Raw genomic sequence first — 11,794 nt, forward strand, 5'->3', positions numbered from 1 at the left:
AATGCAAAATGTGCAGCTACTTTGGCAGTTCTCTAGAAGTTCAACTATAGAGTTACCATATGACCCTGAAATTCCACTCCTAGGTACATACACAAGAGAATTGGAAAAATATATTCACACAAAAACTTGTTCAGGAACGTACACAGCAGCATTAATCATAATAGCCACAAAGTTGCAACAACTCAAATGTCTTTCAACTTATGACTAGATAAGTAAACGTGATATATCCACACAGCAGACTAATACTCAGCAATAAAAAGGAATGAAGTACTGATACATGTGACAACATGGATAAACCTTGAAAACATTACCCAAAGTGAAAGAAGCCAGTCACAAAAGGCCGTATCTTGTATGATTCCATTTATATGAAATGTTCAGAGTTGGCACATCCATAGAGACAGAAAGTAGATTAGTGGTTGCCAGGCTAGGTAGGGGTGGGTTAATGAGAAGTGACTACTAATGGGTATAGGGTTCCTTTTGGGAGCCATGAAAATGTTCTCAAATTAGATAGTGGTGATGGTTACAAAACTCTGTGAATATGCTAAAGATCACTGAACTGTATATTTAAAAGACAATTTTATGCTATATGATTACATCTCAATAAAGCTATTATCAAAAGCTCAATTCAGGGCATTCTTCTATAAAAGTCCTGAGTAACCAGCCTCTACATGAATACTTGTAATGACAACACTCTCTCTCCTACATAGGGTAGACTGCTCCATTTTTGGACAGTTCTTTTGAAAATTGTTTTCCTAACCATTAAATTCCCCACCATCTACCACAGTACCCAGTACATCAGAAGGGCTCCTATAGTAGAATAAAATGCTGGATCAACATTTCATAGTGATATTTTTAAATGAAAAAAGTAACATGACAGTATATTATGTAACAGAGCTTCTATCATAATCCCATTTAAGTGACTAAAAATGTGCAAATTATATATACCTAACATATACTTAATATAGAGAATATGTATCATATATAATCTTTCATATGTATAGAATATTTCTTGACAGATATTTAAAAATCTTTAAGTGGTTACTTCTGAAGAGTCTTAGGGAAAGGGAGGTTGCAATAAGACCTTTATTTTTCAACTATAACCTTCAGTACTGGTTTAATTTTTTTTTTTTTTACCATAAGCAAATATTATAATAGAATTTTAAACAACTTAAATTTTAGGAAAATAATTTATTTTTGATTTGGGTGGTAATCCCTGATATTCCAGTTCACTATCTGTTATTTGGGTCCTTATCAGTGCAAACTCCCTGAGAAAAGACCCACTCTGTTCTGTAGCTAATGCTCTGTAGGCCAGGTTCTAAACAGGCGGCTGGAAAGGGCATCTGAGGTTCCACTGACAGCCGTCTGCCGACTGTAATTGTCACTGAAGACCAGAAAGTCTGCCTCCAAGTTGCAAGCACCGTTTTTCCCTTACCTGAATCCTGAGCAAAGAAACCAAGGGCTCCCTTGGGCAAACTCCCTCATTCTCCATCTGAATCTCCTCTCCAGCAGCCAAGTCAGCCAAGTCAGTGTGCAGCCTGCAGCTCAGGGCTGTAAGCTAGTGGACTAAATAAATAACTTACTAACTACTTGGCTGCCCACACAAACATGTATGTCTCCCTGTTCTATGCCAGACATGAGGTCTGCCCAGATGGAGTTTATAGCTACTACATCAAGACCTTCTGAAGCTACTGCAGAGTCTTTCAAAACCCCAAAAAGTTTAGGTCTCTGATCTTGAAGCCCCACATCTTTAAGAATCTGCCTCCAAACTTCAAGACTCTCTGGAGGAATTCTTATACTAATAGGGCTATTGCCGGTGTCAGCATAGCATAGCTGGCTGGTCCTAGACCTAACATTTTAGAACTAGAAGGCACCTCATTCAATTTAATCTTATAAATGGGGCAACCAAGAGACTTATTTAACTTATTAAGTTATTAGCTCATGGCAGGCTCAGGTTTCCTGGCTCCTAATCCAGCTTTGGTCCCTCCTCTCCCTGTCCTCCAGACACTTCTTGGAGCAAGCGCAGCCCCACTCCTTCTCTCCTATCACTCCCATCACCTAAGAAGTCCAGCGGTCCTTCACACTGCCTTAAGAAAGGCCTCTGCACTCTGTGTTGAGAGCATCCAGGGCTTACTCTTTGGTTTCCCCCTTAGGATTTCAGTGGGTTTTGACAACTGGAGGTGGGAGGAAGGCTATGAACAAAGGATGGCAGTTGGGTAGGTGGACTGGACAGTGATTAATCAGAGACTGAACTTGTACACAGGGAGGGGTGGCAATAAACCTGACACATGTTTGCCCCCCATACTCCAGTTCCTTAAAAGTCAGCTTTCCCAAAGCCCATTCTCACTATGCCTCATCATGAATATATGACTATTTCACCTCTAAGGTTAATTCAAGCATACATTCTGTATCTGCTCCAAAACCATACAAACTCCTAGGGTGTTCTGAATAGAAGCATGGTACGGCTGGGGCCAGACTTCCTGTCCCCTCACAGGCTGCAAGGATCCAAAACTCCCTTCCTGGGACTAAAGGCAATGGGATATTTGGAGGATACCTGATTCTTATAAGAGAGGGACGAGATGAGGGAGAGGGAGACAGAATGGGAGAGAGAAAGAGAAAGAGAGAATTCGTTATCTGATTATTAGTGATCTGACTGACCAGGTGCCCAAGTTACCACGTTGCCTAGAAAAGCAAAAATTGTCATTTAAATAGCTCCTCCTCAATCACCTCTCTGCTCAACACTAGCAATTATCCCTGCTCTACATTAGAAGTCAGTCATAATTATGAATACAATGTTACAATGCTAATCTGTCACAAAGTGAAATTAAATATCTTGCAAACCATGTAGAATTTAATGGAATCAATTAAAGGCTTGTTAGAAAACAGAACTGCAGGCCATGTCACTGGCAAATGAGGATCAGGCAGATTTGACCAGTAAAGAGATAGAAAAGGGAAAATCAGCAAGAGATGGCAGGATAATCCACTTGAGAATAATTTAAATATCAAAGGGTGAAAAAAAAGGCTTGGATAAAAAGTTAAGTTTGGGGATATTTTTGCAAAAATGAGTCTTTCTAAGAGAGTGCTAAAAGTCAATCACAAAACAAAGGAGGTTTAATTGTGCTATTATACATTTCTGTCAACACAATTAAGCTGAAAAGTTAACAGTTCTTTTGTTGTGTATTTATTCTACAACTTAGTGCATATTTGCGATGATAACCTAAGCTTCTTAACTAAAAAGTGAAAATAAACTTAGTTTCATCCTTTCCAGTTTCATTTTATTTATTTATTTATTTATTTATTTATTTATTTTTGCGATACACGGGCCTCTCACTGTTGTGGCCTCTCTCGCTGCGGAGCACAGGCTCCAGACGCGCAGGCCCAGCGGCCATGGCTCACGGGCCCAGCCGCTCCGCGGCATGTGGGATCCTCCAGGACTGGGGCACGAACCCGCGTCCCCCTGCGTTGGCAGGCGGACTCTCAACCACTGCACCACCAGGGAAGCCCTCCAGTTTCATTTTAAAGGTTAAGTTTCCAATCAAAATTTTTTACTGTGAAATTTTACACCCCTGTTTTCTGTGCATTTATTTACATTGGTCCTTTCTCTAATACCAACTTCCTCAGGTAATGAAGACCTCCTGAGGGTTCCACGGTCCTCAGTGTAACTGCCACCTCTCTGAATTATGCACCCTCAGCCACATTCACTTGATAGGTTGTTATAGAAACACACAGGTAATTGTAACATAACCAACATGACTGAGCCCTGTCTACCAGGCACTGTTCCAAGTACCCCATGTGCATTAACTGGTGAGGAAGCGGAGGCACAGAGAAGTGTAAAAACTTGCCCCAAGTCACACAGCTAGTAAGTGATGGATGGCACTGAGTTTGCCATGTGGCTGCAGAGACCACATTCTTTTCCACGATGCCATAAACATATCATGTGCATTTGGACTTGACTTCGTGAGGGAAAGAATACTGATTCTCCTTAAGGAAGAAAAGATGTTCTAGAATTATCCCTGAGCTTGGACTCACCTGGCCGTATTTAGGTTCCGATAGAGCTGCCCAAGGGACTCCAGCAGCCTCCCCTCCATCTCCCGGTCCCTGAGTTGCTGAGCCAGGGCCAACCAGTGCTCGTGGTAGGTGATACATGCCTCGGGGCTTGGGGACACAGAGCTGTAGAAATGGCAGAGGGATCTGGTGACCTGAAGCTGACCTGAACATGAAGCAGGAACATGGATGAGATGACTGGAGATAGGACAAAGGAAAAAATGTCTTCTAACACTTATCTCTAAAGCATCCCAGCAGTATGGGATATACTCACTCTTCAGGTGTTGATGTCTTAATCCAAACAGCAATGCCATTTCGTAACAAAAGCGGCCACTGGCCAGCTGGCGCCGATACACCTCAACTTGGGCCAACCAGAGAAGCACCTGTACTAATTCCATGTCTGTCTCCATGCTGGCCTGGAGTTTAGAATAGAGTTGCACAGCCTGCAGAAGATAGTCCCTGGCTGGCTGCTGAGTCCAGGATTTAAGGGTCAGATGGCCAAGATTGGCCAAAGCCACCGCCTGGTTGCGCACATCCCTTGCCTCCTGAGCTCTGTTCAAGGCTCGAAGATAGCTGTTGGCTGCCCTGTTCACCCGGCCTTCACCTTGAAGTGCGAGTCCCAGGAGGTTATGGACCACTCCCTTTTGGGTAACCCTCTCTGTCTCCTTCAGGGAGTATAAGAGTGGCTCGAGGATGTCCAAAGCCTTCTTTGCCTGGCTGGCTAAGAGATAGGCCCATGCCAAGCAGAGGGAAGACTCAAAAGCTTCCTGCTCACTCAGCAGCTGGCCTAGCATCAAGGCTTGGCTCAGGTAGTGGATGGCGCCATCAGGAGACCTATGTTGGAGGTACACTTTGGACAGGATGAGACACAGGGTCCTCTGGGTGCTCTGATCCACCTGCTCCTCACAGGCAGCCAGTGCCTGCCTGAGTGCTGGGCACGCCAGGGCAGAAACTTCACCCCAGCTTGGGGAGGGGATGCCAAGGAGCTTGGTGGTGTTCTGGAGGACCAGGTGGACCTGCCAAATTGGAAGGGCTATCCCTTGGGTGCTCTGAGTACCACGCTGCCGGACAGAAGCCACCGCAAGGTGTGGCAGATATTTCTTGTCATAGAGAAAACTCAAGATAGTGGCTGCAGCATCCAAGGTGGGAGGGTGTCCAGAGAGGAGCTGCAGGCGCTCAGCGAAGGGCAGGACTTCATCATGCCGGCCGAGGATTAGGAGCAATCGGACGGCCAGAAAGCAGGCTCTGGCCTCCAGGGGGCAGCTGCCTGACACGATGCCCTGTCTCAGCACATAGGCCACCACATCCAGCTCACTCTTGGCACTATACTCCCGGTCAGGCAGGCAGACCAACATGGCACCTGCCTTTTCCAAAAGGCCCGAGCCTTTATGCCTCAGCCTCTGCCTCAGGTAGATGGCCGCCAAGTTGATGTACAGGGCAGCCACCAAGAACAGGTCCTTAAATGCCCCGTTGAGAATGTGGATGGCCTCCTCAAAGTACACCCTGGCCTGAGAGAGTTTGACCTTCCTAACGCTTAGCCGGCCCAGGAGGAAGCAGAGCCGGGCATGGGCCCAGGTCATGTGGCTCCGCTTGGCCCACTTCCTTGAGGCCTCCAGGTAGGCCACAAGTTCATCCTCCTCAGAGTAGCTGTAGAAGGAAGTCGTGAGGAAAGAGAAGGAAAAATCATAGAGGCTCTTAAAGTGGTCAGCATAACCCTCGTGATCCAGAAAAGCCAATATGGGGGTGAAGTTCTCAGCCTCCTCCTCCTCCTGACTGGTGTTCAGGTCCATGAGCAGCTCCGGGTCATCGAGGTCATCAGGCTCTGGCAGGTGATAGGTGTCTGAGGCGGCTGAAAGGAGCTCCTCCTCCAGGCTGGAGTCCTCGGAGCTGCTGGACTGTCTGGAGCCCACGGCCTGATGCTCTTCCCAGGCTCCACCAGGCCGGGTCTCCTTGAAGCCTTCGGGCTGGGACACTGTAAGGGACAGGCAGAATTGAGCAACTCTAAGTACCTGCAACTATGGTGGCCAGCTCTTGGCAAGAGGACAGGACGCTATCCTGCAGGACTGGAGGTCAGGTTCAGCATGATCTCTACTCACCGCTCAGATCGTTTGGAAGACTCTGGATGGATTCAAACCCACCTGGATAGAGATGAAGGACGAACCTATGTTAGGTCAGAATGGCCCAGTATGCTTATGCCCACAGGTGCTCCCTGACCAGTGGCCCCTTAGGACACTTTGTGTTTCAGTTTCAGACCATCTGCCATCCCTAAGGTACTAGGCAGCATCTTCCCTTCACCATCAATGCTGCAGGGACCTGAAGATCATCTTGTTTAACCCACTCACCCTACAGTTGGGAACTGAGGTAGAAATGAGAACAGAGTCAGAGAAGAAAAGCCAGAAACATGAGCTCTATGACAAGAGGTGTGGGTATGGGTGGGGGGGCAGGGGGTGGAATCTGAAGGTCCAAATGTCTCAGCAAGTTTATGACAAAGCCATGAACAAAACTCCAAGGGCAGCGCACTCTGTGGCACGTGGCACTGCCTCCCATTTATGTGTGTACAGCCTTCCCTCTTCCTTCCTCCATTCATTCATCATCCATCCACTCAACAGACAGACTCAGTGTGCACAATGTGCTTTGTAAATTTGACAGCATGAGGTGACCAAATGTAAATAATGAAGAAAAGAAGGTGCAGAAGCATCTACAGTTCCTAAGTTTTGTTCCCTGAAGTACCTTGGTGGGATGAGGTGGGAGAAGGGACGGTCTTGAGCAGTTTTAGACGTTTTGAGTTTGCGGTACTTGCAGGAGCTCTAGCAGAGAATGAAATAGATCTGCAGCCAAGGAGAAAAGTGGAGACTTGCAAATATGGATTTGTGACTGACAACAGGTCACAAAGAGTGGGTCAAAGTCCCAGAAGAAGGATTTGGAAGGAAATACAAAGCAGGTGGGGGAGGAGTGGGGAGAGGGGATTTGTGAATAAGCCAGAAAAACTTCAGCATTTACTTGCAGATGGGAGCCAATGAAGGAGACTGAAAAGGCAGTCTGTAAAGAGAAAAGAGGAGTCAAGGAGACCAAGGTGGCTTACAGTGCAGCCACCTAACATAACAAAAGTGAAATAAGACAAGATGAGAACCAAGAAGTCAACCGGGGGTTTGGCAGCAAAGAAGTTGACCCCCTTGGCTAAAGCAGCCACAGTGGAGCTTGTGGAGGCGAAGGCCAGGTTCATGCTCCACAGGACAAGGGCTGCTAGAAAGAAGATTCTACCTCTTCCTGGCAAAGAAGCAATAGCCAGCCACCTGTGCCTGCACTCTGAGCTCTCCAGTGCACTTTGAGGGTAGCAGGCCCCTCACCAAGTCAAGCCTCCACTTGCTATTCTCTAGGGAAGGCTTCTTCTGTGAGTGTCACTGCACATACTTAAGATCTGCAACCCCCAAAGGTCCCACAGCCAAACACAGCAGAGCAGGAGGGCTGGACTCTGGAGAGCTGTTCATGCACCTGGCCCTCCCTGACGTTGCGGAACACGTGCCAGTCTTATGCAGTCATTTCTCTGCAGGCCAGGACCACCGAGAGCACAAATGATGCATGAGTTACCAAAAAAACGCTTCCTCTGGGAAGAAGAATTACAGGGCATAGGCCTTGGGGGAGTTGGAATTTCCCAGTAGGATGCACCCTCTGCTGGTTGCCTTGGTGCCAGGGATAGCCTGTGCAGCCATAATGCGTAGCCCTGCACCCAGCAGAGTTGCACTCCTGGTCTGTAGATAAGAGCTAATGGACTGCCTGAGACCTGCCCCTGGACCTCTCTCAACCACTGGATCAACGATTGGCAGATACCCTGGATCCAAGCCTGTAGCCACCCTGCCTTCAAGGCAGACCCCAAGTAGTCCTTGATTTTTACACCTTTCAGACCTCCTGCCTACCAGGCTGCATTCATAGCTTCAGCTTCCTGGCTCAGCCTGGTGGGGCAGTGTGATCGGCTTGCGGCAAGAAAGTGCTGCCAGGGCTGGTGCTGATGCCTGGGTGAGGTGCTCTTCACAAATGTTCCTGTGCCTGGGAGAAACTCTGCAAATCCCACCTCTGCTCCGGGAGCTGGCCTGAGGGTCCCTTCTGCAGAATCTCTGGCTGCACCCATGAAATGGGTGCCATCTAATCTGGCCATACAGGAGTAGACACAACATCACCATCACTGAAGAGATAGGAGAAACAGGAATCCTTCCTCAAACCCTGTCAATGAATGCACTTCCTGACACAGAGCAGTGGGCCCCTCCCAAAGTAAAAGAAAAGAGTACCATTCATTCACTCAGTCAGTCATTCAGACACTGCTGAAAACTGTGCTAGGCACTGAGGTCCCTCACCCACCCAAAGCTAACACATCCAACAGTCCAATGTCATTTTGTGTCAGGGGCAGTGTGGTGAAGTAGGGATTGTCCTGACGAGAAGATAGGGGAAGGCAGTTCTTATCCTGGCTCAGGCACTAATTCACCTGGGCCTCAGTTTCCTAATCTGTAAAATAAGAGGAGAAGTCATCTCTTAGGGTCCTTCTAACTATGACATTCTATGGCTCCACCTTTATTACTGGGGAGCCAGACCTACTTCAGCCCTAGAAGGAAAACCCTCAGCCACAACTCAGGAAGTTTTCTTCTCCAGGATTAGAATGGGATGCTCAATATGGCCAGCCTCCCATGCTATAGCTGAGTTGATTTCATCATATCTCAGAGTTTCTAGGCAGCAAGTCCTCCTCAACTCCAGAACTGTCTGAAATGCAAAGTGAAAATGCTGCTAATCAAATATGACCCAGGTCATCAACTCAACCGTGGTCATAACCTCACATTCATGCATAGGTTTATACTTTAGAGATATTCTGTTTCTAGTTAGGAACACTCCCTTAATCTTGAGGAGCCTGGGCTTTCACAGGGTCTGAGGAGCGAACACTCACTAAGCCGGTAGACAGATGTTATGTCAGTCTGAGCAAGCGTGTGGAGGAAGCTGGCACACTCAGCTTTCCTGTCACTTCCCGGGACCCCCAGAGAGCATCTTTCCTCATCACTGAAAAAGGTGGAGTTCTTGCTCCTGTATTGAGGCAAAAGACATGGACACAGATCAGTGCAAGGTTCCAGACACGACCCCTTCTCTTTTCGCCCTAGGATGTAGTGAAGGACACAGAGAAGCCATCAACCCACGTGCCCAGAGCTGAACTCAGACTCCTCATCTCACTGTTGTATAATGTATTTATTTATACCTCCAAGGAAGAAGAGCTGGTAGCACCTCATCTGTGCAGAACTGACCTATGCCGTTGCTGAAGTGATCAAAGTGGCAATGAAAACATCCCTCCTGTTAAAACTGCATCTCCCAAGAAAAACAAAGCCCCTTCCTTCGATTCCTACCCATTCTTTGAAACCACATGGTGACCATTTTTAAGGGAAGAAATAGGAACTGGCTGCCCTAAATGTAAGAGCTGGAAAAGGACCATTAAAAGATGTTTCTTTGACAGGTTATTTCAAGAAAATACTCGGGACTAATGACACAATCTAGAGGAACAACGGAGAAAACTTGACTGTGGTCAGAACGAACCTTTCACATTGGATGTTGACATCTGATTCCATGACACAGAACAGTGTTATGTAACATTAAGATAGAGAAAGAAGGGCTTCCCTGGTGGCACAGTGGTTGAGAGTCCGCCTGCCGATGCAGGGGACACGGGTTCGTGCCCCGGTCTGGGAAGATCCCACATGCTGCGGAGCGGTTGGGCCCGTGACCCATGGCCGCTGAGCCTGCGCGTCCGGAGCCTGTGCTCCGCAACGGGAGAGGCCACAACAGTGAGAGGCCTGTGTACCACAAAAAAAAAAAAAAAAAAAAGATAGAGAAAGAAGGCTAAGGTGTGGAAAGTGGGTAGAAGGAGGGCCAGGGGGCTGGAAGAAATGATTATAAATAATAGAGTTCTGTATATTCATTCTATTGTATAAACTAATTGTTAAAACTAATTTGCTCACTAGAGGTCTGTCACAGAATCAAAGAATATGAAAATTAGAAGTGCCTTGGAAAGTATTCAGTCCAGTGCCTATCTGGACAACACTTAATATCTCTTTCAGTTCTAAATATTCTTTAAACTTCAGAATCCAGTTTTAAAACAAAAATAACTTAGAAGCCCAAGAGTTAGTAACAGCTAACACTTGGGAGGGGCTTATTATGAATCACACACTATTAACTCATTTAATCTACACGGTTGCCCTATGATACAGGTACTATTCTTATCCCCTTTTTACAGAGGAAGAGACTGAGGCACAGAAAAATAAAGTTGGTGGTTAGGGAGTGGTAGAGCACTACCACTCCCTAAGTAGGATGTAAGAAGAGGTTTTCTCTTTCAAGCAGGGTTAACGGAGGGGCTGGGATGGAGTGCCATGGTCTGCCACTTACCCATTATCCCCATAGCTCAGATAAATGCAGTTTGAAAGTCAGTGATGAGAAAACTAGCCATTAATGTGAACTGCTCAAGGTCACACCTCTAATCAGTGGCAGAACTGGCACTAAAGCTGTGTCCTGACATCTATGGCTCTTGACACCACACTTACTGAACCCCCTTCTCTCTGGCTTGACCTCCAGATTCTCCCCAGCACTCTAAGAGCTTCCATCCTCAAAAGAGCATGTAATTGAATTCTACATCTAAACTCATTTGAGATATAAGGAACATGACCCCAAATTTCTGTAGAACACTTGAATTTTACAAAGCATTCCTGAATTTACTATTTAATTTACTCTTCATAATAATCCTATGATGTAGGTATTTTTATCCATATTTATAGATTAAGATTCAGAAAGTAATTTAGTGACACGCTCAGAATTACACAGCTAGAAAGTGGTAGAGCTGACACTGAAGCTGAGGTCTTCTGCCTCTGTGTCCATTGCCTCACGGCTGATCTGCTAACGTCCTGAGTCCCAGATACTTAGAGTCTAAGAAGCTTGACAAATTACATTAGGGCTTTCCCAGCACAGAGACAGGCTTAGAAGGAGTGTGGCAGAGCTTCTAGAAATATGGCAGGCTGACGTGCTCCACACAGGGCTACTGAGAGTCTTCAAAGTCACTCTGGCCAAATACGAACACATTGTCTATTCGGATAGAAGGCCTGCCTGAGGTTTAAGAATGGGTTTTCCAGCTGCTGTTGCTGTGAAATTAGGTAGCTGATGTTGAAATCTGGGCTGTAAAAAAGGAAACCCACAAAAATTTGCTTCCGCGGATAAGCAGGATCCCTTTCCCATGTGTCAGAGGCAAAGACTAAATCTGACTCAGAAAACAGCTTCTGAGAAATTTCATTCTCAATACACTGCCAATTTGGTTAAATGAATAAATCAAAGAATACATGCATGCATATATATATATACATTCATACATGCATACATAAGTACAAACAGGGTACAAACACTTCAGGGAGTAATACACCAGTACAGGGAGGAAAGCTGGGGGAAGAGGATGGAGATTTCAGCAAATGCTGGACCATCTTCAGAAACCTGACCCTAAACGAACACAGACTAAGAGTGACACCCAGTGGCCTGATCACAGGGACAGCACAGCACACAGGGCTGGTTCCCAGGACTTCCACACCCTGGCTGCTGCTGCTGGCAGGTTGTTTGTGGGGTTTTCCTCCACTTGCTGTGTTTCAGGGCATCTGTAATCTAGAGAGTGATTTCTAGAGTGTGCAATGAGCCAGTTCTCCTCTTCTCTCCCTCTCCCACCCCTCCGTCTCCTGTCCACTTTCCCTTTCCC

At 46.4% G+C, this 11,794-nt stretch overlaps 1 protein-coding gene across 1 annotated transcript in view; it reads right to left on the reverse strand.

The window, feature by feature from the left end:
* The window catches only part of SH3TC2 (SH3 domain and tetratricopeptide repeats 2), a 66,842-nt gene that overhangs the window by 19,081 nt on the left and 35,967 nt on the right, over positions 1-11,794 (reverse strand). The window contains exons 9-12 of the mRNA XM_007447490.1: positions 8,972-9,105; positions 6,138-6,179; positions 4,316-6,013; positions 4,027-4,207 (exon numbers count right to left, since the gene is read on the reverse strand). Of these exons, the coding sequence (XP_007447552.1) occupies positions 4,027-4,207; positions 4,316-6,013; positions 6,138-6,179; positions 8,972-9,105 (2,055 nt within the window). The remainder of the gene's footprint in view (positions 1-4,026; positions 4,208-4,315; positions 6,014-6,137; positions 6,180-8,971; positions 9,106-11,794) is intronic.

This window comes from Lipotes vexillifer, unplaced genomic scaffold (assembly GCF_000442215.2).
Source record: "Lipotes vexillifer unplaced genomic scaffold, Lipotes_vexillifer_v1.1 scaffold1009, whole genome shotgun sequence".
NCBI lineage: Eukaryota > Metazoa > Chordata > Mammalia > Artiodactyla > Lipotidae > Lipotes > Lipotes vexillifer.